The sequence below is a fragment of the Pyrgilauda ruficollis genome, unplaced genomic scaffold (assembly GCF_017590135.1).
Source record: "Pyrgilauda ruficollis isolate IOZ18807 unplaced genomic scaffold, ASM1759013v1 scaffold10, whole genome shotgun sequence".
Classification (NCBI taxonomy): Eukaryota; Metazoa; Chordata; class Aves; order Passeriformes; family Passeridae; genus Pyrgilauda; species Pyrgilauda ruficollis.
The window spans coordinates 14,542,028-14,569,305 of record NW_024508101.1 but is presented as its reverse complement, the minus strand read 5'-3'; the positions used below and the strand labels follow the sequence as shown (position 1 = coordinate 14,569,305).

At 43.0% G+C, this 27,278-nt stretch overlaps 1 protein-coding gene across 5 annotated transcripts in view; it reads right to left on the bottom strand.

The window, feature by feature from the left end:
* Positions 1 to 27,278, bottom strand: part of POC1A (POC1 centriolar protein A) — a 78,600-nt gene that overhangs the window by 20,352 nt on the left and 30,970 nt on the right. For 2 of the 5 annotated variants that reach the window (XM_041466173.1, XM_041466152.1), the window contains exons 10-11: positions 16,547 to 16,684; positions 3,784 to 4,039 (exon numbers count right to left, since the gene is read on the bottom strand). In XM_041466173.1, coding sequence (XP_041322107.1) covers positions 3,941 to 4,039; positions 16,547 to 16,684 — 237 coding nt within the window. In that variant the 3' untranslated portion in view covers positions 3,784 to 3,940. Of the gene's footprint in view, positions 1 to 3,783; positions 4,040 to 16,546; positions 16,688 to 27,278 lie in introns of those variants that run through there. The other 3 variants (XM_041466133.1, XM_041466163.1, XM_041466143.1) reach the window with 2 other exon arrangements.

The following is a 27,278-nucleotide window of genomic DNA, read 5'->3' as shown; positions in this document are numbered from 1 at the left end:
TGGCGGGACTCATGTCCAGTGACGAGCCTGTGGGCAGAGGATGCTCCTGGCCACTGCATTTCCCGGCCAGGAGAGTCAGCACCACAGTGCTCTGCTGTTTCTGCCTATTCAGTAGTGAGCTCTGCTGTTGTATCTGTCCAACTCCAGCTCCCAGACAGGAAGGAAAGTGGGCAGTGCTTGAAGATTCTTACTTTTTCACAGATCACGGTTATGTTTAACATGCTCCATACTCACAGCAGCCAAAAAGCCATTTGCAGCAGCACCGGGCTCCCCAGGGGCCAATCTCAGCACAAAGAACCCTTGCTGAAAGTTTAGTGAGGTCATATGTCTGGCAAATGTAATGGCAACAAATTAAACTACTTTTTTAAGAACTTGGCTTCCACTGTGCCTTGGAGATCCAAAACAAAATCCTTAACTCTTCATAGCCTCCTCCTGCACAGAGCTCACCACGTGAGGTTTTCAAGGCAGGATTTGTCCTCGAGCAGTGCAGAGGCCATGTCAGCCCAAGGACGAGCCACAGGCTGCTCCTCACTTGGCTGCTCCACTGCTCTGAGTTAACAGCTTCACAAATGGGACACTGCAGATATGCCCAAGTAAAAGAAAAAGATCAGGAGTGTAAAAGTAAAAGCGTGTTTAACTCACTCCAGGAGCTACTCTCTCCTCAGCACTCAAAAACTGTGGTGCTTAGTGGATAAAGTATGGAGCCTCAGGACAAGACAGGCAACACGATTTGGGCTCCTCAAGATTTTTTTTTTTTTTAAGTTGTTGTTCAATCTTTAAGCACAAGGATTTAAATGTCAGTCTTGTAGTTTCCAAGCCTTGCCTGCCTCTCAAGCAATAGCCAGCCTCCAGAAGTGCTGGTACATTTTAAGTCCTATTCCAGGTAAGAGGGTTGTAAGGGGGAAAATGAGGTTGCTGAGATTTAGGACAAAGAAGGTAGACAATACTGTCAGAATCTTTTCAGATAAACTTTTTTGTCTCCTAAATCATATAGAGGTTGTAAGATTCCCTCTGCTTCTCACTCCCCACTCCCACCCCCCGGGGTTACAGCTACAACAACAACACAGAACAAGAAGGTAAGAAAAGCAATTTTGCCAATCTTCTGCTTTTGATTGGGATAGTTATTTTTTTTTACCCAGTAGCTCCTATAGGGCTGTTCCAGATTTCTGCTGGTAACAGAGTAGATAATTCAGGGATGCTTTTGTTGCTGCTGATCAGTGCTTACACAGAGCCAAGGCCTTTTCTGCTTCTCACCCCACCCCAAGAGAGGAGGCTGAGGGGCAAAGAGTTGGGAGGGAACAACCAGGACAGCTGAGCCCAACTGACCCAAGGGATATTCCAACCATGTGGCATCATGCTCAGCATATAATGCTGGAGAAAGAGGGAGAAAGGGAGAGCATTCACAGTGCTGGCATTTGTCCTCCCAAGTCACCATTACACGTGATGGAGCCCTGCTGTCCTGGGGATGGCTGAACACCTGCCTGCCCATGGCAAGTGGTGAATGAATTACACACTTTGCTTTACCTGATCAACTGTCTTTATCTCAACCCACAAGTTTTCTCACTTTTAGTCTTCTGATTCTCTTCCCCATCCCACTTGGGGTGAGTGAGGGGCTGGGTGGAGATTAGCTGCCAACTGGGGTTCAAACACAACACCCTACATCCCACTTGTCCTCAGCACTTGAGCATTTAACCTGTTTTAGAAGTACAATTACGTCTTTCAAATGGATTCACATCTGAAAAGGAAAAGCATCTGTATCAAAAGTGCCCAAATGTGGACATCTCTGGACACACATGAAATGTGTTAGTTGTACTGCCATCCTCTCTGAAATACTATATACAGTAGCTTCTGTGTCTCTAAGACATTAGAAACTACACATTAAAAGGATGCAAAGGCTATTTTTAAAGTACATCACAGAATATTCTGAGTTGGAGGAATCCACAAGGATTATTGAATCCAACTCTAAGTGAATGGCCTATACAGGGATCAAATCCACAACTCTGGCATTATTAAGTACCACGCTCTGACTGAGCTTAAAAACTGGTGTAGGAATGTTTCAGTTTTCCCCTCCACACCCCAATCCCAAAGGCCAGCCCACAACACTGAGGATCAAGTTGAAAGTTTAGGCTCTTGCAAATGATTTTTGTCATTGTTTCAGTGGCAGCAGATCAGGGCAGGAACAGCTGTTTTTCTAGCAGCAAATTGGCCACAGCATCTTTGAATCCCCTCCTCCCCACCCATCTGCATCACCACACAAGCTCATTTCAATGAATATGATGTCAGTCTCTCAGCAAAAAGCCACTGAAAGCTTAGAGCAAGAGCACAGAATATCACCACTGAATTGATTCCATTAAGGGAAAGTAATGATTTATCAGACTCAGAGCCTGGAAACAGAAAACAAAGTCTGTGGCAGAGCAGAGAGAAACTCATCATCAACCAAGCATGGAAATGAGAAATCTCTCAGCCTCCCACAAATGAAGGAGTGAAATATTGTGATCATGCCAGCAAGGGGCTCTTAGAGATGTACAAAGGACCAGGAGGGAAGGAGACCAGAACCTTCCTAGTGGCTGGCAGCAAAACACAACCAGCTCCCCCCATGTAGGATGAGGAGCATTAACACCACCAAGGTACTGTCCCAGCCAACACAGTCTGCAACAAAAACAGGTGCAACACCAGAAACCATCCCAAAGCCAAAACCACACGGCCTGGCCTTAAAACCAGCTAAACCCCATGTGAAGTAAGGATGCCAGCCTGTCCTCAGGCAAGCATCCAGAGTGCCACAACACATGTGGAGATGGAGGCCCTGGAAGCTGTGCTAGGCTGGCAGGTGCTGGTGGCACGAGGTACCACCACAGGCAGGGACTGAGGCAGCCTCCCTGTCTGCAGGGGTCAGACGGACCTCTGTGAGGAAGGCAACCCTGGGGTGCTCAAGTTTCTCCAGGAATGTGGGTCAGAGTTTATTGCAAGACAGGAGACCACCAGTATGTGTTAGCAGAAGAGGTGTTGCAGACAGGATCTCCCAGAAGTCCAAATTCTTGTGCAGCTACATACTGAACACCTGCCCAAGCCCCAGAACAGTCAGGAGGAGCAATGAGGGGAGGAAGGTGTCAGTGATGAGCTGCTCAATTGTGAAAACATCTGCAAAATGACCAAAAATTAAATGCAGTCCAGTATGAGAGGAGGGGAGTTCCACGATGGAGAAAACATTCCACTGTTTAGTTCTTTTCCTGTCCATTTGCCCTGTCTTTAACTTAAGAAGCAAAGATGAAGCAAAATCTCCCTGGAAATCACCCTGCATCTGACATGCTGGGGCCTCTGTTCCAGCCTCAGTAATTTTTCCTATATTGCACATGGGAGCAGGTTGAATGTGTCAGATTTAATCACCTCTGCACAAATATCATCCAGGGTCTCAGCTGCTGTGTCACACTGGCTGTGTGAGACTTGGCTGAGACAAACCTTTCCAGGTGCCAGCTGCACAGGACCTCACCTGCTCCATATGGTCCTAGACCAGAGGTGAAATACCACTGCCCCAAATATCCTGAGAACACTCTGCTTCTCACCTTCAGGCAGCACATGCCTCAGCAACAAGCCTACTACAGCCTGGGCCAGGCATCTGGCAACTCCAAGTTGCTTACACACTTTAACTTAGTAGGACCAGAGGCAGGAGAGATGTGACCTTCCTGGTTAGTACTCAATCCACATGCTGGCTGCTGTACTTCTCGAAAGCACAAGAGTTCACAATTGTTACCCACACTTACGAATAAAATATTGCTTTTATTTTAGTGAAGTTACAAAGCTATTTACAGATACAGTAACTATACATTCCAACTGAAAAATAGATTGTGCTCAAAATTGTTAAAGCAAGTCACACACAGTCTGTTAGGAACACAAACAACCTCAAACCTCCCAACTCCTTCAGCTCCTGTCTGATCTCAGGAAATCAGTTGGTTTTGTTCTGAATGATTTTCTGCTGAGTCTCAAGACATTCCTTCAGCTTGTCTTCAGTGAGTGTCAGCCTCTGCTCCAGGATGGAAACTGTCTGCAAAACAAAGTGAAAGCTGCTGTTGAGCTACTGACAAAGACACACTGCACACTCTCCTCTCAATAAAATGTGCCCAATAAAATGCTAAATTCACAGTAATATTTCGAGGCTGGAACTCCAATGTCAGTATTCCAGCAGGGCAGAGCCCCACATGACTTCAGAGAGGAGCAATAGAAGACAGTGGGTACCTCCTGCAGACAACCCCAAGCACCCATTTCAGCACTGGTGCTTTCAGACTAGGCTCTGCACTTCCTTTCCTGGACAGGTTCATGAGGCACCAGACACTGGAGAGCCACCAGACATGCCTCTGCTAACGAGACACACAGATTTTAAACAATTTTGCTCAGTTATGGCTCTGATTTTATCTCTTTGCTTCCAACCATTTCCTCCCTTCCCTGAACACCATGGGTCTGCTGTAATTAAAACACTCAAAACTTGCTGGACAAGCACCATGACAGGCAAGAAAACCTTCCCAGCCCAAGACAATGCAGCAGGAGATGGAGGGGAAAAACTCCAAGTGGCAATATCTACCTCAACATAATGCCTACATTTCTTTGTGTAATCCAGTTACCCTGCAAAGGATTGCTCTCTTTCTCCTCGAGCTGAAGTCATCATGTACAGGATGCACAGGAAGAACATTTTAACCACGTGGCAATAAAAGCTTCTGCTGAAAACCTTTTATTGATCACTCCAAGATAATCAAGGGCCCCAGCTATGCACAACCACTTTCAGCTTCCAGAGACACCAGAATGGCTGATAATGGGTGGCGATGATTTAATGCTTTAATATCCATAAACTTATCAGCAACGATCGATAGCTTCACATTTTGGGCATTTTTACTGCATAAATAACATCCTCTGCTAAAAACAAAGGATGCTCAGAACCTTGGACTTTAATAAAGTAATTCAAATAAACTTGGACAACCGCTGTTTGTATAGCAGTTATACATAGAAAGCCTTTTAATAGCACATTTCGTAAGCACATCTCTAAGTGCCTGACAAAAGCAAGCAGGTCTCATTATCCCCATTTTACAGCTGGGGAAACGAAAGCACAAAGAGAGGAAATAGCTTGGCTAAAGCCACTTGAGACTAAGAAAAGTCTGCTGTAAAATGATTTGGGGAATGAGATAAGTCGTGGGGGAGAAGAGAAAACAGACATAGTAAAAACAACAGCAGGCATAAGGCAAAGCCATCTTGCAAGACTGCATCAAGGAAGTCAGGAAGGGCTTGAGGTTGTCCAGTGCATCAGAATGCACCTTTTTCTCCTCCCTAAACACAGTTCAAAGATTATTTCTAATATATTTCTTATTTCTGACCTGTGACAAGGCAGAAGAGCTCTGCTACAGCTGTAGAAAGCTTCACCTGAAACAATAAACCCTGCATTGCCCAAATATTCCATGGGCTACAGCACCAGCAGCATTTAAGTTTTTTCCTCTTCTATTTCCATCCCTTAGAGGCACAGAAACTGAAGTACACAGAGAACCAGAAGAAACATTGTGGAGCCAGCAGGTAACATCCCAGGTGCCCCCAAGCCAGCAGGAGCCCTCCCATCTATTCAAAGGAGAGAGGACTTAATATTTTCCACATCCAGCCATGCCATTGCCTAGTGACTGTCTTGGAGACCAGGACAAAGCTACCAAGGGCAGAACACAGCAGGCCAAATGTCTACCAAGGGTTTACAGCAAAGATCTTATCCTTTAAGCAACCAGAGAGAGAATGAAAATCAGTAGGGATCCTGGCTTTTCCATCTGAAAAATGAACTAGTAACTCAACACTCCAATAAAGAGAGAGAGAATGAAACATTGCTTCAAATTTCCTTTAGAAAGATAATCAGCTGAATTAAAGGCCCATCACAGTGCCCTGCCAGAAGCAATGCCCAGATCACTCGTGGTTCCTCTGTTCCATGATTTACTGCCACCATGATCCTGTCAATAGGAGTTAAGAGCTGTTACACACAGCACCATGAGACACAAGTAAAGCAGATTTCACTAAGTGTTGAATTCGTGAGAAAGCTGTAAGGAAAATGTTTATTGGAATGGAAACTGCATGTAAGTATAAGCAGAAACTTGCAGTAAGTATTTTTTGGAAACTAAAAGTGGAAAAGTAGCAGTCAGAAATTAAATTCAGGAAGACCAAAGTAGGAATCAATGACTATAGTCCATTTAGACTTGAATGTATGACGAATATAAATAGACAGGGCATCTGATATCCTAGGAAGGTAAGGGAAAGCACAAATACTGCCCAGCTGCTGTAAGTGCTATATTGCAACTTGAACAGAAAAGAAAAGCTCCTTTATTAGCAGCTGAATGTTTTACAATATTTCCATGCCACTATTTATAAAGCAAGTCATTCTCAGGAGGCAAAAGAAACTGCACCCATTCAACTCCTGCATGCTTTGCTAGGGCTTCTCAAATATAACAAATCAGCAGTTAAGCCAAGGAGGAGAACACTCTTAGCCAGAGCCAGTGGGGATTCACCAGAGCCCAGTTGCACTCTGTGGCAGGATCTGGGCTTGTTGGTCTGTCAGGAATACAGTACATGTCTCCATTATGCACCAGAGAGTAAATGCTGGATAATTTATTAAAGTCCTGGCTCAAACTGGCAAAAGGATAACAGCTTAGGCTTAAACAAGAAAAAAAGGCCAAGCTATTTATTTTGTAAGGAGTTATTTCTGGCATTACTGTAATATACTGAGCATTACTATGGGCATCAGAACAGAATACAGGAATTTTTCACAGAAAACTTAAATCACTTCTACCAACACTTCTGGCAACATTTGTCTTCATTTATCTTCACAAACTCAATATTGAAAAAAAAAACCAATCTTCTCTTTGCAAACATTAATGAGAAACTATGGAGAAATAAAAAGTTGCCTCCAATTGACTTAAAAATTCTGGGGAATATTCACTTCCATGCTCCCCAGGACACCTGAACTGAGGCACCAGGCTTGCTTACCTGATGACAAGCCCCTTATGCCATTCCTCCATGTTATTTTCACAACCCAAATAACAGTGATTTGGGATGCTGTTCCAAGATGCTCTCATCGGTATCTTTTCTTTAGCCCCTCTTAAACATGTTTGATTAAGCAGCAGAGACAGTTCAAAAGCCACTGGCCTTAGGGTTGAAGCTTCTGCAGCAGCCCTGGAGGGGCTTTTGAGGAGGCCAGATAAGGGGAACCAGGTGCTAATTGAATGCCAAAAGAAACCAGTTCCACCATCGTTGAAGGAAATCTGAACAAAAGTCCAGAGCCAGGGAGCAGAGGTCACCAGCAAGGCTCTGGAGCAGCAGTGGAGTCCCTGGCAGGAGAGATCCAGCCAGCCAGGTGGCTGCTGTAGGCTAAAGCAGGACTTAGCCTGGAGCTGGGGGCAAGGTGGGCAATGGCACAGAAGGGAGGAATAACCAATGCTCAGCTCACCCTGCTCAGGAACACTCTCTGCACGGCCAAAGGCGCAGCACAGGGCCTCTCCAGTATGCAGTCACAGTGGCTCTGAGTTAGCCATGGGATAGCACAGGGGACAGAACTGCCTGACTGATCACCAGTAATCAGGGAACCCACCCCAAAAAGTACGGACACAGCAGTTCCTCAGATAGGTAACAACAGCTTGGCTGAACCTACAAGGGATATGATCCTGCACAGTGATTGCACCACAGAGTGTTCTTGGCTCTATGCAGGAAAAATAGGACACTTGCACTTCTATTCCTGTTTCTTCATAGCAGAAAATCCTTCTCTCCATTGATCTCAAAGGAAGCAGAAGTAGTTTTCTAGCTTTACTTAAAAAGATCCTCAAAAGTTTGCTCCACTGTTTTTTTAAGCATATGCTAAAACCTTTTGCAGAGCACTAACATATCAAACAGCTCAAAGAAAAAAACATTACTTCTGCCTCTTCACATTTTTCTTTCCTATCTGACATGTTAATTTATGAAGACAGCATTTTCTTTTCAATTTATAGAAAAGAATAAATCACCCACAATAAGCACACAACAAATGCAGAAGTTTGTAAGTTTCTGCACCCACACTTTCTCCACTCCACTGTGTGGGTATGAGGAAGAACTTAGGGACTGATGGTTTTTAAAAGGTCCATTGAAGACTACAGATTGCCCATAGGTTTACAAAATGGGACTAGTCACATTTGACCTGGAGTTGCAGGTTAGAGAGCTCTGCCCTCTGTAACAAGCATGGCCAGTGCAGGTGTGTTTTCAAAGATGCCCTGCTGGAACTTCAGGTGATTTTCCCTAAATTAGCAATTTCAGAGCCCACTTTACTCCCAAACATGGCCAAGAAGTACATGTGAACTGCATCGTAAAAATGCTGCCTTAGCATCTGTTAGGAATACGGGTAGTAATTCATGGGAATATATGGTGTATCAGTTGATATAAATAAAATAAACCGGGGAAGAGAAGAAGGGGAGGGGGAGGATTCCTCTCATTCTCTTCAGGTTAGGAAATCCAGCCTGGAGACCACTACGAAACCCGCGGCAGATGGACATTTGCATGAGAAGAAGATTGCAGCTGCCAAGAGGGGAAGTGACCCTACGCCCAAGGGATGGCACCAGATGAGATGCCTATCTTGGGACCATTGACACCCGGACCCTGAATGCCCGGGTCCGGGGGGGGAAATCGGGGCGATGCCTGAGGGCCATTGGCACCTCAGACCTGAATGCCAGGAACACGGGAATACGACGATTCTGCTCTTGGATGATTCTGCTCTTGGACAAGGTTTTTGTGCAGCTTGGGACAGAGAAAAGAAACCAACTTGAATATGAGAGACTTTGAAAGAAACAAAGGACTACTGGCCACGGGCAAATTAAACCGTATAAGAACTGCATCCTCGGAGCAGTGTGTGTGGACGGGGAGGATCTGGTCTTAGCGAAGCCAGGTTCCACGTTCACCCGCATCACTGCCCGGGGCTGATACGCTGTCCGGTTTTGGTGATGGCTATCGGACTGTTATTACGGTCGCAAAATAAATTTTATTTTTCATATTTTTATTAAAAATTGGCGCAATTTTCATTTATAACAGCATCCAAGGGGCAGCCAGGTAAATCGAGCTTGGGAGCCCTTTCTCTAAACTAATGCCATGAGTGAAACAAACTACTACAGGAAGGGCTTGCACTGGGGTAGCCCTACCTACCTTTTCCAGGAGGAAAGAAACCTGAACTCCCACCACTAATCACAGTTTACAACTCCAAACTGCAGCTGCAAGATTGAAAGGCTCATGGGAGAACTTAGACAGCGAGAGTTCAAGCACGAACCTGTCTGGCAAGAACAGCTTCTCCTCCTCCCATACCATGCTGGGTTTTGCCCCAACATGCAGCCAGTGCCCCTCCACCTCAGCAGCTGCACTTGGACCCCCAGAGCAAATCCCTGCTCTTACCAAGCACACTTAGAGAGCTGGGCTGCTCTCCTCACGTGCAGATCATAATTTAACAGCTTTGAGATGGCACCCAAGCCAGCTACACCTTCTGCATCTCTGAAGCATTCTCAGCAAGAGCTGGCAGTTCAGACTGAGTGAGGAGAAGTCTCATCTCACAGCAGAACAAGGCATGAAGCTTTCACAGAATTAACACTTTAGCAAACAAACAACTGCAAGGACCAGCCTTACACCAGTGGTCAAAACCTTAACCTCAGAGTGGTTTAAAATAAAATGTGGAGTATTTCTAACAGAAACGATAGCTCCTCATGTGCTCAGACTAAAACAAGATGGGCTACCCCAAACATTTAAAATCAGGTCTGTAACTCCTCACCATCCCCATTGCTTTGAAGGCAAACTCTAACATGAATTCTCACAAAGCCTATTTGCATAGAGTATTTCACACCAGGTGAGTTAGTGAGTGAAGACTCCACACTATCCCGTTCTCTAATTCAGCACCATGAATCTTCCTGGGTTTACTTTGTAACTTGCTTCAAATTCTACAAACTTTTATTATTGCTCCTACAACACATTTAACTCCAGTGTGGCTGGACAGGATCATCTTCGTCAGTGCTGCTGTGCAGCTCTGAGTCAGGAAGTCCCACAGAGCCCTCCACGCAGGTTTTGCACACCCATCCAAGGTTCACTGTGGAGTCACATGGATCAGGAATACATGACAATGCCTGCAGAAGGACAAATGCCAGCACTAGCCTGGCCTCATCAGGATCTGCTCAAGTTGTGCTGCTAACCAACCTCCTTGTCTGTTCTTTAGTGCAGGGCATGAATTCATAGTCCCACCAGCTCTCTTCACACACCATTCAGACATCTGCTACTGAGGACACTTGAAAAGTAAAGAATTTTTTCTGTTTAGCAGCCTGAAGCACTACAAGAAGGAAATGGTTAATGGGAAACCTCAAAGCCAGTACTGCTCAGCTACCCTCCCCTTAATATTAAAATGTGGGTGGTGAGGCCCTGGCCCAGGATGTCCAAAGAAGCTGTGGCTGCCCCATCCCTGGCAGTGGTCAAGGCCAGGCTGCATGGGGCTGTAAGCAACCTGGCCTGGCAGCAGGGCTGGAACTAGATGATTCTAGTCAAACAAACCACTCTATCATTCTCAGCTGCCATCTCTCCTTCCATCTCCCAGCACACCTCACTTTCTGCACAATTACCTGAATGACAGTTTACCAACCCTTTCACTAAATTACAGGAGCAACTTTGGTGTAATGCACAAATCTCCTCCTGTGGTACTCAGCACAGCAACAAGTGATCACTTGCAGTGCTCACTGTGCTTTTTACAGTAGGAAAACCACACAAGCATACACAAAAATTCCAGTACTATCTAGTCTTTGCCAGTGCAAGCAGCATAATCAGTACCGGTGACCAAAGGGATCCTGGGGTACAGAAAAGGTTGTCCTTTTTATTAAATCAATCCTAGCTACAAAAATTAGCCACAGGCTCTGCCAGTTTCATCCACACAGGGTAGAGACACAAGGCAGACAAGCCACTTGCAACTGAGTCTTTCCATTTACAGCCCTCTGACTAGAAATGTTTCATCACAGGTTGCTGTTGCTTTAGTCTTGACAGCTGATCAGCCACAGCTAAACTGATGGCATTACATCAGATCCTGCACGTTTCTAGAAGGGAATGGCTGATGGCTTCAGTGCAGCTTCCTTGGTGCAGAACTCCCAGACCTCTGGAGCCAGGAGACTCCCAGAATCACACAAAATACAAGGCAGTCAGGATGAGCTGCAACAGAATGTCCAGACATGCACCATGACAGCAGCTGCACAGTAGCAAGGTCAGAGCCCCGAATGACCAGAGGTCTTCCCCAGCCACAATGATTTCAAAGCCTTCCCATATCCGTCCCCTGCCTCTGAGAGGATGCAAATCACCTCATCTAAATAAACTCAGATGCTGGTATCCAATAGCTGGATAACAACTTATATTAATCTTCAAAGTCTGCTTGTGAAAACAAATTGTGGGAGGTGTTTAATATTCCTTCCCATTGAAGGAAAATGGAAGGTGAAGGTCCTGTGAACAACCAGGGAGAGGATCAGCACTTCTGAAGAGCCAGCCTTCAGAGGGTGTCCTGCTAACACAGCAATATCCCTCAGAGTGCATTTAATTTAAGCAGTCTTAGAAAGGAGAAAAATGTATTTGCATCAACAAGCATATTTTGGAAGTAAATTTCAGAGGGGGAAAAAAAGTTGCTCTGCTCAATGACACAGAGGACTGGCAATAAGCAGCCAGGGTACTTGATTTGTTTTGAGTGAGAGATCAAAGCGACTGAATCGCTAAGAGATGGGTCTGATTCACAAGAAATAGCCTCTATGTCTTTTAAATTCAGATTTAAAAACCAAGCTCATCTGACACTCCACAGATTTTCAGATGAGAACTTTTTTAAAAGTGTTTCAGATTTCAAACTATTTCTCTTGGAATAAAAATTACTTGCAGTTTTTTCCTGTATATTGGGTCCATCGGTGTTCAGGTCTTGAGAGCAACACAGAAACCAAGATATTTGTGCACAGCAAAGGTAGAAGCACTTGTGACATGATCCCCACAGCACTGCCAAATATTTCTTCTTGACTTGAAACTCCTTGAAGTCATAAAGCATATATTTCACTAAACCAGTTCCTTAATTTACATTCAGTGCCTCTCAAAAGAGAGACCACATTCATCCCTCACCAACACAGGCTTGAGACTGCATCTCAAAAAAGGAGTAAAAATTTTATTTTATTCACTTTCATTACTAAGCACTGGACACACAAACATTTTCAGCTTTAACTAAAAAACAACTTACTTGCATCCAAGTCTTTTTTTACGCTAGAAAAATAATTTAGAAAAATTCTTTCTCCGCCTGCAATCTTCTGGAGTGAAATAATCCTTTAATCTCACATGAGCTAGACTGTCCTTCAATTCAGGCTCTGGATTATTTTACAGATTTATCAAGTCTTCTCCATTTCACTGTGTTGTTTTCTCCCAGCTTCAATGCAAGATTAGTTTGGGGAAGCATATAAAGCCATTTCCTGTGGGTGGATTATCGCAGCTATTTATGAATTTTTATGCTAACCTGGTTCTGAACTCTTCATTTAGAGAAGACATCTTCCTTCCCACATAAAACCAGCAGCTTTTGCCTCAGTGCCTGCTGCCCACAGATGAACAGAGCGAACACAGCAGCTGGAGGTGTTTGGAGTGAGGACAAGAGAACATTAAACTGTTTGAAGATGATCACTGCAAATGCAGCCAAGACAGTTACTCACAGATGATCTTTTCAGAAGGGCAGCTCAGCTGTAAGTGCAGGAAATGCACCTGAACCAAGCAAATCCTTGATCTGCTACATTTTTGTTTCAGCCAAAATAACCTTTCTGTGCCAGATTATCCAAGAGGGAAAACCACCTTGTTTTCCCCTCCAAGTTAAATATTCACCCCAACTCTTCATATAGGCTCTGAGATACTGAGATCCAGTCTTCAATAGAGACAAATAAATTGATAAACAGTTTCCATTTTCATCCTTTCCACATCTCTGAAATGCCAGTAGAGGATTTTTAAACACTGAGACACTGACAAGAGAATAAGCTGCAGGAAAGGGAGGAGGAAAGCATCAGTATCATACATTTATTACTCTCATCTTCCTCATTCCTTTGCCAGATGTGAATTGCCTGCTTTCCTACAGAGGGAAACCAGGGCATCTAAGTAATGCAAAACTACTGGGAACAACTGGCTTATGTCCAGGTCTCAACTTCACTCTTCAAGGCAGCAGAATTACTAAGCATATGCTACTGTTCTGAAAAAGAGCCATGTAAGGCCAAACACAAACTGCTTTTGGGAAAAAATATGAAGACTCTGTCAGGTCACATTAGCCCAGTTTCTTACAAGTAAAATGAAAGATATCCTGACAGAGCTTTGGGGAGGAGGATGAAAAAAAGGTTTCATTGAATCAAAGACCAGCTGAAAGAAAGTTGCATTTAAAGAACTGAATCATATCAGCAACATAAGAACGAAGCTTAGCAAATCTTCTATTCACTGTCATGGTTACTGTTAGTTGTGATACACAACAGCCACTGGGTTCTTTTGATCCATCTCCCTCTGATAAGAATTGAAGTGGCCAGCTGAAGGAGCAAGTCTGCTTCAGTGTATCCTCCTGTGCAGGGCGCAACACCTCCACAGCCTCAGTGATTGGTGACTGGCTGGAAGAGACCTCTGAATTGAACAAAAACAATCTCACTCAATCAAAGCACATGACACCTCATTTCATCTGGAAATCTACTGCCAGCACAGGGAAGGTACTAATAATTGGGGATGCAGCTTCAAGTGTGCAGCTCAGAACAAAGCTGTGTGCTGGCAAGAGATGACAGCCCACAGCTGATGTCTTACTATCACCTCTTTCAGCAGAAATTGGAAGTATTTTCTCTCCTTCCCACTTCTACATGACACCAGGTTTAAATCTTGAAATGACAGCTAGAGAAAAAATATTAGGAAAATAAATTTGGCTTAGATCTGCATAATTTCCCAAAGAAGTTTATCACAACTTTAACCTTCCCCCACCGGTACTTTACACGACAGCAACACAGCCTTGTATCTACAACAAGAACAATGAACACAGGAACTCAGGATACCACAGCAGAAATTAATCCAAGCTCCCATGGAGCTAACAGATTAAATTCCTGAGAAGCCCATGGATGGCTATATCAGTAGAGCATTTCTGGAAATGTCACATGCTCTTTCCCTTCAAGTGGATGGCCCCGCTTATGCCCTTGGAGTTCTCTTGAAACACACAGTACTCAGGAATTATGATTTTAACAGAGCACTAGGAGCATCTTCAGCCCTTCTCCAGGAAGAGAAAATAGTGACACCTGTTAAGTATTGTTCATGAAAGCCTTCTGTTGTTTTGAAGAAGCAGTGGTGTCCTCCCTTCACAAAGAAGTCAGCAGGCCCAAAGCTGACACACAGACATTGGTCTGAATCTGCTGCCTGCAGGGAGCAGCATCCATTTGTCCTTTGGCAGAAATGCCTTGGAAAGACAACCAACCCCACACCAGCAGGCCCTGCTTCCAATTCATTTGGATCCCTGCACACCACAGCTCCTACCAGAGCACATCCAGCTGCATGGAAGAGGGGTAACAGTGGCTCTGCTGGAGCTGCAGTCCCTGCTCCTACCAGCCCAAGCTGGAAAAGACAAAGTTCAGACATGCAAGTCAATGCCCTCCACAGCTGCTTTGCTACTGCCCACATCCCTCCTCACTGAGGTGCCTTCTTCCTTAGTCCAGGAATGAGGAATTCTTCCAGGCTCATTTGCTAAAGTTTTTGTTTGGTGTCAGTTTGTGTCGCTGCTACATATCAAAACCTTGGCATGAAAGCAGCATGTCAGGAACACCTTCCTGTACAAATGCATTAAAATGGTGTTAATACAACATACACAGAGTAGAACCAATGGGAAATTAAGTACTTCAAAGATGGTAAAAATGCTACAAAAAAGGTAAAAGGTTGAAGAACACAGTTACTCAAGGCAGCTTTTTGGTTTTTTTACTATTTCAGGGCTATTTCCAATTTTATCCTATAACTTACTAATTTATTCCTCCCCCACTGATCTCAATTTCTCTTTCTGCTAGGTTTAAAACAACATTTAGAATTTTCTACAGTTACACAATATCTTCAACAGAGATATTTGCATTGCTTATATTTAGGTTAAATCCCACACATACTGTTTACTGCAATATTTGCCTCCTCTAAACACCTATGAAGTTGAAAAGGAGCCATTACACATCCATCATCAGAAATGTGGATGTGATTAATGTAATGAAAGATAACAATCACATTCCAAGCTTACTAGGGAGACGTAAAAACAGTATTAAGATATTTTGTGTATACACTGGGTTGCTTTTTACTCACAAGTATAAGGGCCCAGTGTCACACAAGATTTCCCTCCCCTCCTCCAATGTTCAGTGCTTTAAAGATCACAGCAAAAGTGCTCTTTTGCATTTCTGCCAAGTGAACTTAAATACCTTTTGGATTTCATCCTACACTATTTTAGACTGCTTGTAGTTGTGGCATGTTTTTTAATCCCTAAAACAGCCTTCAATCTCCTGATGGGCCCTCCAACCCATCATCTTACACTCTTTGACAAGTACTTTGACAAGTTAACTCTCTCTAGAGCAGAGAGCTAACTCAGACTACTAATCAGTATGTTCAACACCAAGAGTTTAAGACCTACTTATTCTTCCTCAGAAACAGTATTTAAACTCACAGAAAAACCCTCCCAACAGATTTTTCCATCCTACCACCATAGTCTCAGCTACAGGAGACCTCCAATGTTTGACATTCCATACTTTCTCCCTGCTTCTCACATACCTCAAAAAAGACAATGAAAGTCAGGTCCAGTCCACCAGAAACAGTATGTCTCCACAATGAGCAAGAAGCAGTTTAGTAAGTCAAAAAACATTTCTATCCCCAAATTCTTATTAAGTAAACACATTCTGTGATGATCACCATTCATGGCTGGTTCTGTTCAAACATTGCTTATTGACTCCAAGAAAGAACTGTTTGTTAATGTTTTAGCAAGGGATTAGTTGTTTGTAGCTGTGGGTGAAAAACATGTTCCAGCAACGAGGCACAGAAGGGCCCAGACTTGTTGATGGGAGGAGGATTCTGCAGAGATTGGACTGTGTAGGTGAGTGCTGGGTGGAGGAAAGGAGCAGGATCTGAACAGAGTTCACCTATAGGCTGTGGTATAACAGAGGAGGGAAGAGAGACAGAGATTATTCACCAAAACAGAGTTGTTCTGCCAACCAATCCTTTAGGCATCACCTTAGATAAACCCTGGCTACCAGCACAGTCTATCACAGCTGGCTCCAGCAGCATCTACCACGCTGCAGCACAAAGAAACTGGGGAAGAGCAGGGCCTAAGGTGGAAGTCAGTGTGAGGGAACTGATAGAGAGAAGCTGAGAAGCAGATGATGAAAGACTCATCAAAATACTACTGAAAAGCAAGAGGTTTTGAACTAGCCATATTATTTTTCTATGAAACTATTGCAAAACATTCCCAATTCTTCCAGTCACAGGTACCTTTGTCAATAACAAATTAAAAAGCAAGTCATACCTGAGTCAGAACATCCAGCTGTCCCATAATATGCTCCAGGGTATTTGCAATACTGGTCTCCTCCTCTTGCTGCTCATGGGTCCTAACAGAATCCTGAGTTTTTGTTTTCTTATGATGAATGCCACCATCCATTTCTGACTGCTAGAAAAACAAACAGACATAATCTGCTATTGCAATGCAAATAACTGCACAGGGATTTCTGCTCCACGGAGGGTAAACAGTAAAGGACAGTTTATGCTGGGACAGTCTATGCTATTAAAAACAGGCAAAGGAGGAAAGGAATTGTTCTTGCCACAGCTGGAAAAGGAAAAGCTTCTGCTGACTTGTCTGCCTGCTCCAGGTGGACAGTGGTTTTGTTGTTTTCTGGGGGGGTTTTGTGTGTGCTTTTGCTTGTTTCTAAACTACCAGCAGGAAAGGCAAACCTTAGATAAAAATCTTGAAGCAATCCTGCAACGTTCACATTTTCTATGTGCGAAGAACTTTGGTGTGCTCTTGTGGCACACAGGCACAGACTAAGTAAGTGAAGACTTACTGGAGCTGCTTAGGGAAGCACTACATCCCAATGACAGGAATTAAGTAAGCTACGCCAGAGGAGTCTGATTATTTCACTCCAAAAGTGAAGTTAAAGCCTCTCTCCATGTTTGGTAGCTTAAAGAAGGCAAAGACATTGTACCATAGTTAAGTTCAGCAGAAGCAAGATGTCCCAGTATGCACTGGGACTGTTTTGATTAAGTAATTTAAATTTTGTTTATATCTTGAACTGGTTTTCCTCCTCAATGAGATTAAGAACAAGTTTACTTTGAAGTTTCAACTGTTTTAGTTATGCAAGCTTGAATATTTCATTCAGAATAAATTAAGTTTGAAAAACACAAATAGATCTCTACTAAAGAACCTATTCTTCTTTCCTTTTCTTTCAGAATGGTATCTTCCTTGTAGAACAAACACTATTTGCATTGTTTATCTGCAATATTGCCAGTAGAAGCAGTACAAAGAAGTTTAACTAAAGGAGGTAGCCAACTGGTTAAGCAACTGCAGACTTCAGTTTCTCAATTTACACGAATGGACAAAATTTGAATTGAAAGCCAAGATCACAGCTCTCAAAACACTTCTCCATAGCCCAATGCCTGTGCAGCTCTATCCCATGCACTTATTACTCACACAAAGTTTGAGTCATCAACAAAAGTTGATTACTTTGTTGATTTTGAGTTACAAATCAACAAAGCAAGGAATTCTGACAGATTGAAAAACAAACTCCAGAAGTTCTTCCACATGTACTTTTTCTAAGTAGAAACAAAGATTTGCCTCTGTCTCTTCTCTCCTATGCAACAGCATGAATGCATTTCTCACCAGCACAGTACTGATTTACCTGCTCCTTTCTGTATTTGATGCCAGATGTGTGCAGATGTGCAAATAAACTGCAACAAGACCAGCTCACATAACTTCAACCACCAAACTGTTCAGTACATCATGAAGATATATACATGCATACAAAAAATTTCATGTATTTAAAAAATATACATAAAAACCCTTGTGCTGCTGGGAGCCACTGATTGAAGCCACATGAAGGCTCCCAAGGCTGAGAGCCAGCTCAACAACACAGGCAAAATATGCAGTAAGTAGTACAAGAAGCAGAAACATGAGTACCTAGGCAAGGTGGAGACTGGAGGGGGTGAGCAAAAGAAGAAATAAGAGGCTGCAGCAGTAGCAGCTTTGACAGGAGAATGCCTTGCTGCTGGCCACCATCTGCTAGTAGGAGCTGACCATTCTTCCAGACCCTGCCCACCAAACCATCCTTCTGCTGCTAAGCCTCACATGGCCAGTTTTGCATAAGGAGCAGGAAAGAAGGGGAAGGTTTAAGTGACAGCTGCTCCACAGGGGTCACTGTGCTCCAGTACAGGCTGGCAGTGCCGCTGGGTATCAGGTGGTACCAGCCACACCGGCCTCTGCTTATTTCCTTCCTCCCACCTGCTTGAATAATTTGGATTGTCTACAGGTCCCTGGCCAACACAGCATGGGAGCCACACTCCAGCTACTCCTGTGCTGCAGGAAGCCAAAGAGCCACCAAAGGTTGCTCACCGATGCATTGATTTAATTAACTAAAATATGTTCTTGCAGAGATGAGATCAATCTAGTCTAAAAAACCTACTATTTGCTGTTTAAATTTAAAAGTGAAAACAAACAAAAACCACAAACCACTGCTTTTCAATAGGTACTAGCATAAAATAAACATTTTCTTTCTATTTTAAGGCTGACTAGCTTATGCTGATGATGTAACTTCAGGCCAGTCAATCATGGCACAGCAGAAATTTTAGTGAGCTAACGCTGCATACAACCTGCACTTAAAAACCCCAAATGATGATGAGCTATCCTCTTCAAAACCCATTAGAACAAGCTGACTCACAGAGCAGAAAAATGACTGTACCAACAGATTTTCTCCATCTATCTTTATAGCATATGTCAGACAGCTTTTCATAAAAAGCTTCAGGGTTGAACTCTGAGTCTATATTCTCTTTGTTACAGTTCACAAAGTGTAAGAGTCTGGCAAAGGCAATACTGCAGAGATGTTCCCACACTGATGCTTTAGGGGTCAGGTGGTCCCTCATCATGTCAAGTTGAAGCCAGAGCTGTCAGATGCCATATTCTGCTGCTCACCTCACAAGCTATGTACTACTCCCACGAAAAGCCACCTCCAGAAAGGCCATGGGGACTCCTGAAGGCAACAGCCCCAAGAACAGAACTATATCTACATTTAAAATGTAGAAACACGACAACATGGCATACTGTCCCATTTCAAACACCACAGCTGCTTGAAAGGCTCCCTACTGCCCATCATCAAGAAATCCCAGAGCTGCAGCCTTCTGCAGTGAGGTTCTGAGTTAGTGCCTGTGTCTAAACCAGGGACACAGCCAGCCAGCAAATAACCACTGGGACACAGCAGTGACTTCCAAAAAGGAGAGTTTCAGCTGACCAAGGTCTTTGACCACTCGGTTCTAGGAAGTGTGCACCTAGCTGAGGAAGAACCAAATTGCCTCCACACTGAAACATTTTCAAGTTCTGTAAAAGCAGACTAAATCAGCTGCTGTTCCCAAGAATGATAACCCTTAGAAACATACAGCCATACTCCAGGAGCCCTTCTAATGACAAATTATATCATCTGAGCCAGCCATCAGGAATTTAAATTCTAACAGGTTTAGAAAAAAATTGCAAAAATACAAAATTGCGTCAGTCTCAGTACCAACGACCATCATGATTACAGGCAGAGACCTGTGCTCTCATCTGACTCACCTGTGGGTAAAGTGCCAGCTGAATCCTGGGGACAGGCACCAGAAACTGCACTGCTGCAGAGGTTTAATTCATTTCAGTCAGAGTTCAAGTGTACAATTTATTTGGCACAACCAAACAAACGTCTCTGCCATTAAATATCTTATTACTACATCTGTGTATTACACCCTGGGAGTAGAGCAAGGAGCAGCTGAACATTAAAGGAAGAAGAGATGAGCAGTTTCAGAGTACAATACAGATCTCAGTGACAAAGGGAAAACAGAAGTGATTTATTTATAGCAACCACTTAAAGACAGCACAAGGCAACTACTTGGGGGAAGGGGAAAATTAATCAGCCTTCATTCCAGAGGTCTCTTACTGAGCCTCTTATGAAAATTGTTCTGGCTAAACAGCATCCTGGCCAGCAATTACAGTGCTGATCAGGGGGTGGGGGGCAGGTATGAACTAAAAAACACATGTGCAACTGTAGGAAACTGCATGAGACAACTAAAAAATGCCATTTTGCTTCTTAAATGGTGATCCTCAGAAGACATATTGATACAATAACCATCCACCTCATTTTTACACCTACTAATAAAATGTAGGATTCTTATAATTCAGTCCAGAGGAAATATTTCTTCTCCCTTTTCTTCCCCTCTCTGCACTGGATGGGAAGAATTGAGTGGTGTGAAGGGAATAGGTTCAGGTCTACCTTTAAGTCCCTTTCAATTAAATAACAGTGTCTTTACTCTTTTGAGGGTTTTGTGTTTTGGTGGGGTTTTTTTAAGACAGTGTGATGTTGCCAAGAGTTAATTTTCAAGTATCTGGAAAGACAGCACACCCCCTAAACAACATACATCCAACGTGTTCAGTTCAACACAGACCTTCAATCTATTAAAATTCCCTAGTGCAAACAAATTCAATATCTTAGCTGAAAAAATTCACCTAAAAACAGAGCAGCAGAAAACCCTCAAAGGTGGTGTATGCAGTTAATCTGAACCCCAATTCTACTAAACCAAAGAAAAGAGAAATACTTTTAAAAGTCTATTTTGGGGAGTCATTTTCACTACAGGTAAAATACTTTACATGTGTTCCCAAAGAGCAACAGTGACATCCAGTGGAAGCACATCAGCTCCAAGGTGAGTTCCACAGGAAGGTCAGGTGGAGTACACCGTGCTAGATAGAAGAGCTCATGAAAAGCTGAGAAGTAACCTCAGTCCTCCCTGCTGCACACAAAGTGCCATTGACTGAGCACAGGAACATTTCTCTGGCCTGGAAAGCATCCCCTCTTCAAGGCAGCACTGAAATTTCTGGAGCAATCACATTCTTCAAGATTTGCATTACTCCCCATCTACTGTCCAGACCAGCACAGGGTAACAACTCAATTTAGGACATCAGTTAAATTAGCTGTGTGAAACAATTTATATGACCATTCATCTATGCCCAACTCTTATGTCAGAATTCAAGTTGCAATTGCAGGGAATTTGGGTGGGAGAGAGAGGAAAGAGAAGGCAGATGAAAAGAACATTACCTACTTTTATTTTTGCTTCAGATAAATGGTACGTTTGGTTTGATGCAATTATTTACGCAGAACCCTCCTCCCCTAGTGGTGTTACTAAAAAACCACTCAAATCTGGCACCTCTACTGTAACAGCCGTATTTCAGCATAGGCCAATAAATATTAAGCTCCTGATAAACTCAGGAAGAAATAAGTTAATAGGGACATCTCAAATCCATTTAAGTCCCAAGGCACTCTTGTGCCAAAGCCTAAGTGAAGCACTGGCAGGAGGAGGCAGATGAAGCAGGCCCGTGTATTTTAAGTGAAACAGCATCAGAGCATCCAGCTCTGCTGTCCAAAATGCCCAGAAGGACAGAAACAGGGGAAGAGCTAGTGGCCAGCTAAGGGACTCAAAAATGTACAAAACAACCTGTCCATACAGAGAAGGCTACACTTGGACTGAAATTTGGATTTGCTTGCAGAAATACCAGCATCCGATCTCTGCAAGTGACCCTGTCTGGCCATCTCCAGCCAAGAGCAGGTCCACACCAGAAGGGAAAAGCTGTTCTCACATTTCAGTGACCTTGCTCTGTGCCTCAGTGTCTATTGGTCCAGTTTACTTACCCCTATAGTCTGTAAGTGTCACTTTTAAATCAGGACAGACAGTAGTACCATCAGCTTCAAGGTAACATTGAAGACAAATTGGTGTTTGGCACATATTGCATGTCCAAAAGCACAAACAGTATTCATGTGAAGAGAAATAGTAATGCCAGACACTGAAAGCCCAGCAACAGATAAAACTTAATGACTACTAACTGTTAAAAAAAAAAATAAAGCAAGCCTGTATTTCTTGAGAAGGAAAAGCTAAGGGTGGACTTCAACATTTTAGATTTATGTTTCCTGCATTTTATCTCCCTTAACCAATTTTCCCTTCCCATCAATCCTAGAGTTTATTTAGGAAATAGGAAGAGGTCTTCCAGAATTCAGCATGGAATAATTAAGCTTTGTTGCATAGGTGATGCTCAACTGTCTAACACTGCTCCTGGAGAATAACAACAACAAAAATTTCAACAGAACAGTTTTGTGTGGAAACAAGCTATGACAGGAACAAAAGCATAAGAGTGAAAACCACTTGTAAGAAATGTCACCAAGATTTGAACTGCTTCTTCCTGGTCCTGATTTTTGGAGAAAAACTCCCAAGAAAAGGCAGCCAAACATGGAAAAAACTGTTTATTCTCAGCCTTGGGTTGTCCAGCTACAGGTTTTTTTACACCAAAAGCACCAGCCTCCAAGGCAAGACACACAGTGATCTCCTGAAGTGGGAACAACAGCTTCCAGCTCATTCCCTTCATCAGAATAATTTTTCTTTTTCCACTGAATTAGGTATATACACACTGTGTAACATACAAATCATGTGCATACCTATTTTTTACTCATATACATGAATAAAAATGCATGCCATGTATATGTAAATGCCGACACAGACACACAACACATGCACTTATTCTTACTCCTTCTTGAAGCTTAAATTTTAGCAGAAAAGTTCAAGATCTTAGAAACTTTTAAACCTTAAGCTAACTTCATCCATCTCCCAGCTGGCACAGCTTGAAAAAAAACTTTAAAATCTTGCCTCCATCTCATTTCTTTGAATTATGACTCAAGCATTAAAACAAACCACATACAGCAGCAACCTAAGTGGAAGAATTTACATTAATTAGCCTGAGATGCTGAACTTAAAAGGCAATTTTTTTTCTGACCAACAATGACTTGTCAGGACTTGCCTCATTGTTCCAGAGTCTAAGAACAAATCTATTCACTGTAAGATGACAAAAATTAAAAGCTGATCCTCTTATTTCTGGAAGAAATCTTGTCAAACCAGAGCACAAGGGAAAACAGTTGTAGCAGCACAGCTGCTGCATCCACTGCCAGGCAAAGCTGTTGCAGGTTGCTGCAGTCATTCAGGCCCCTTGGAAAGCCAAGCTCAGGGTGCTGCCTTCTCCTCTCTCCCACGTTCTTCACCAAGGCACTCCTCCTGTCACTGCATGCCCTTGTCCAAAGACCCTCTCCAGCTCTTCTTGTAGTCCCCCCTCAGGTACCAGAAGGGGCTCTAAGGTCTCCCTGGAGTCTTCTCCAGGCTAAACAATCCCAACTGTCTCAGCCTGTCTGCACAGCAGAGGTACTCCAGCCCTTTGATCATCCTCATGGCCTCCTCTGGGCCCACCCCAACAGGTACAGATTTTTCTCACGTTGGGGCCCCAGAGCTGAAGGCAGCACTGCAAGTGGGGTCTCACCTGAGCACAGCAGAGGGGCAGGATTAGCTCCCTCAGCCTGTGCCCACAGGGCTTTGGATGCAGCTCAAGACACATTTGGCTTTCTGGGCTGCAGGTGCATATTGCTGGGTCAAGTCACACTTCTTGTCAAACAACATCCACAAGTCTTTTTCTTCAGGGCTGCTCTCAATCTCTTTTTCTCTGTTCCTGTTTAAGATCCCTTCCCTCACAAACCAATTACAAGGTCACATCTCCAAACAGGCTTAGATAAGTGGGCTTCCTTTAACAAAAGGAGAGGCAGCTATGGGTAACCATCTGCAACCACCCTGCTTGAGAAGGATGTAGGGAAGAGCTCCTGTGATCAATCGTAGCAAGGCTCCTGTTCATCCCTACCAAGTTCCTCCTTGGACAGCCAAGTAGGATAGAGAACAGTGGAAACACCTTGAGTACCCATCACACTGTTGTTCTTCCAAGTAAACCATCTACCTACCTATTCCAGGAGGAAGGCAACTGTGCACAAGACTAAAGCTTCCTGGAGTGGGAATCCTCAGAAAAGTAAGGTGATAGCAGATGGGGAAAAATCATCATTTTGCAGACCACATCTTCGCCATAGACTGAAGATTGCTCACAGTATCCCTCCCTTATAATGCTTAAAATTACATAAACAGAAGGGGGTGGAGAAGGTGCAAACAAAAACCCACATTCACATCCCATTGCAAAGAGCTGCAGCCCTATGCAATGAAACTGATTCCCAGGAAGGAATTTCACAGGAAGTAAAAAAAAAAAGGTACAACAGGATTTATAAGTATTAACAAATGCCAAAATTAGATACAGCTACCAAATTGGAAGCCAAAAGGTCAAAAAGAGAGGCACATCTGGCCTATGAGTAATTCAGAAGGAATTTGTTTACACAAGGACAAGCTGACAGGATGAACTGCTGCAGTCAGCACAAGACCATGGGCTGAGCACTGGAGGCACCCGAGGTCACCAAACAAACCCAACCAGCAAAGGAGAGAGGTGGAGTCAGCTCTGGACATTCAGTTATGGACTTCAGACAACTTTATGATCAAATCACATTTTCTGGAATTTGCCTCCAATCCTGTCCAAAAGGACCATTTTGGATAATTTACCACTGAAGAAATAAGCACGGTCCAAGGCCTGGAGAAAGCTCTAAACCCAGCAGCATCAAAAGAGCCTAAATGTCTGTCTTAGCTGAAAGACACATTTGAAGAGTCACAGACTACTTGTTTCTAAGTCCTTTCTGCTGAAATGCTGCTCTTACCAAGCATTGGTGAAGGTCAGCTATGCCTAGAAATTTGGTACCTTCACAAATGAGTGCCATTTAACTCCGTAAGTGCTAAGAATATTTAAGACATTTGTGTTCCTGAATTTCAGAAGAGCAGAAAGGCTTTTTGGCAAGAGAATGTTGGAGGACAGTTCCCACTTCTGGCCATGTCTCTCAAATTGCCCTACCAAGGGATTACCTCTTTCTGAGTCTGTCTGAGGCACCTCAGCATGAGCAAGTTTTAAGGTATTTTTCATTAGAAAGTTATATATGGATGCTGAGGCTAAAATCGCCTCATAAGCCTCCTGCTTTGCAAAGTAACATTTTGCACAGTTAAAACATGCCTCCAGAAGGTTTATGTTTAAATCTGAACAAAAAATGAATGTTGGAGGACAGTTCCCACTTCTGGCCATGTCTCTCAAATTGCCCTACCAAGGGATTACCTCTTTCTGAGTCTGTCTGAGGCACCTCAGCATGAGCAAGTTTTAAGGTATTTTTCATTAGAAAGTTATATATGGATGCTGAGGCTAAAATCGCCTCATAAGCCTCCTGCTTTGCAAAGTAACATTTTGCACAGTTAAAACATGCCTCCAGAAGGTTTATGTTTAAATCTGAACAAAAAAATCTATATATCAATGCATATTTCTTATTTTCCATAATATTTCACAAAAAAACTGTCTACCTAATTAGCTTATACTACAACGCTTTTATTCACCATTTTCAGTGTTTAGATAAGCAAGTTTAGATAAACACCCAAGCACTTTCTAACTGTCCATGTGACATCAATCATTCAGCATTTGCAGTGACACTTGACTATACACAGCCTTCCTGGAATTAGTAACAACAGCAGCAAATCTGTCCCATAATAAAACAAGTGTTCTTGCACACTCATGTCAGCTGCAGCCACACATGCAACTATTTCCTTGTACCTGTAAAAAAACCAACAAGTCCCCCACCAAATCCCCAAAATAAAACACATTATCTGCCCTCTCTGGAAAAAAAAATAATCATATGTTGAATATTTTCATAACTTATTAGAACAGTGAACACATCCTCTGATCTGATCCTACACAACTCTTCAACCAGACAGACCTAAATGCTTACAGTTACTGACCCCAGACAAGTATAAAAGCTTGTATTTTTGAAATCACCTGCAAAATCCATTCTCTCATTCTGACTTTCTTTTAGGTCCTCACCACTCAATTTGCAGCATACAGCATGAATTTACCCTTTAGATTCTAGACCAAAGCAAGCACATTCACAGGATCAAGTCACAGGACTGCAAGACTTCCTTTCTTCCCATCAGCTTCCCACTGCACACACTGGGAGTGCTTGCCCTGAACTTCGGGTTTCAAGGTGATTATGCAACACTTTAAAGCAACAATTGTTAGCCTATAATTTAAGAGCAAGCATTTATTGCAGAGCTACTACTTCTGATCTAACATTTACAGTCTCACATCTATGCTAACATACTTAGAATTCACTCCTGACAGCTTCAGTTGTTTATCACGCTTTCACATCTCTGCTTTCACACCAGCCATGACTGCAATTCTGCCCATGGTGTCCTCCTCTTTCATTTGCATTAGTCCTTGCACAGATCACTTCTACTTTCAAAGCAAGCTGCATCTCCCAAGCCTCTATATTTACAGAAAACACAAGCAGGTGGGCAGAGCAACTTTGAAGTTTCTGTCCATTGTTACAAACATGTCCAATACCCTGATTCATATAGAACTTAAACCAACTGCCTGAGAAACCAGAAACATCTAAAGGCTCCAGTCTCCCTCTGCCTAGGGAAGTGAAAATTGGTTTGGAGCAAATTTTTTTTCAAGCTCACCAACCTTGACAATATTTCATGACTCTTATCCCACAGCTTATTTAGGATTGTTTTTCCTTCCTATTCAACTTGATAACAAACTAGTTTTTATGTCTGTATTCAGTTATTCTTTCTTGCATGTTAGTCAGCCTCTCTCCATGAGAAACCAGATACTGCACTGAGTGGTTTTACACAGCCACCATTTTCATCAATATCTGTGCCTTCACAATGCTTAAAAAAAATTATACAGCTACACAGCAGTAAAAGCTCTCCTTGGAAAATGATTCTCATGGACTTAAGGGTGAAAACAGAATCAAGATGCGTCAAGAATAGTGTTCATGTATTTTAGGGGTACCAAAACTAAATAATAACCCATATGCCTATTTTAAATGTAATTACATCCTGAAATGTCTGCAAAATCTCAGGATTAATCAATAGGCAGAATCCTGGCACACTAGCACAGCAGTAGAGAAAGAAGGAGTAGGTTCACTTTTCATTGAAGGAAAAGGTGACCTTGGAATGAAATCAAGATCTGCAGGTGGAAGCGTCAAGTCTGAATTTGACAGAAAATAACTATCTCACCTACCCAAAACCCATCAAAATAA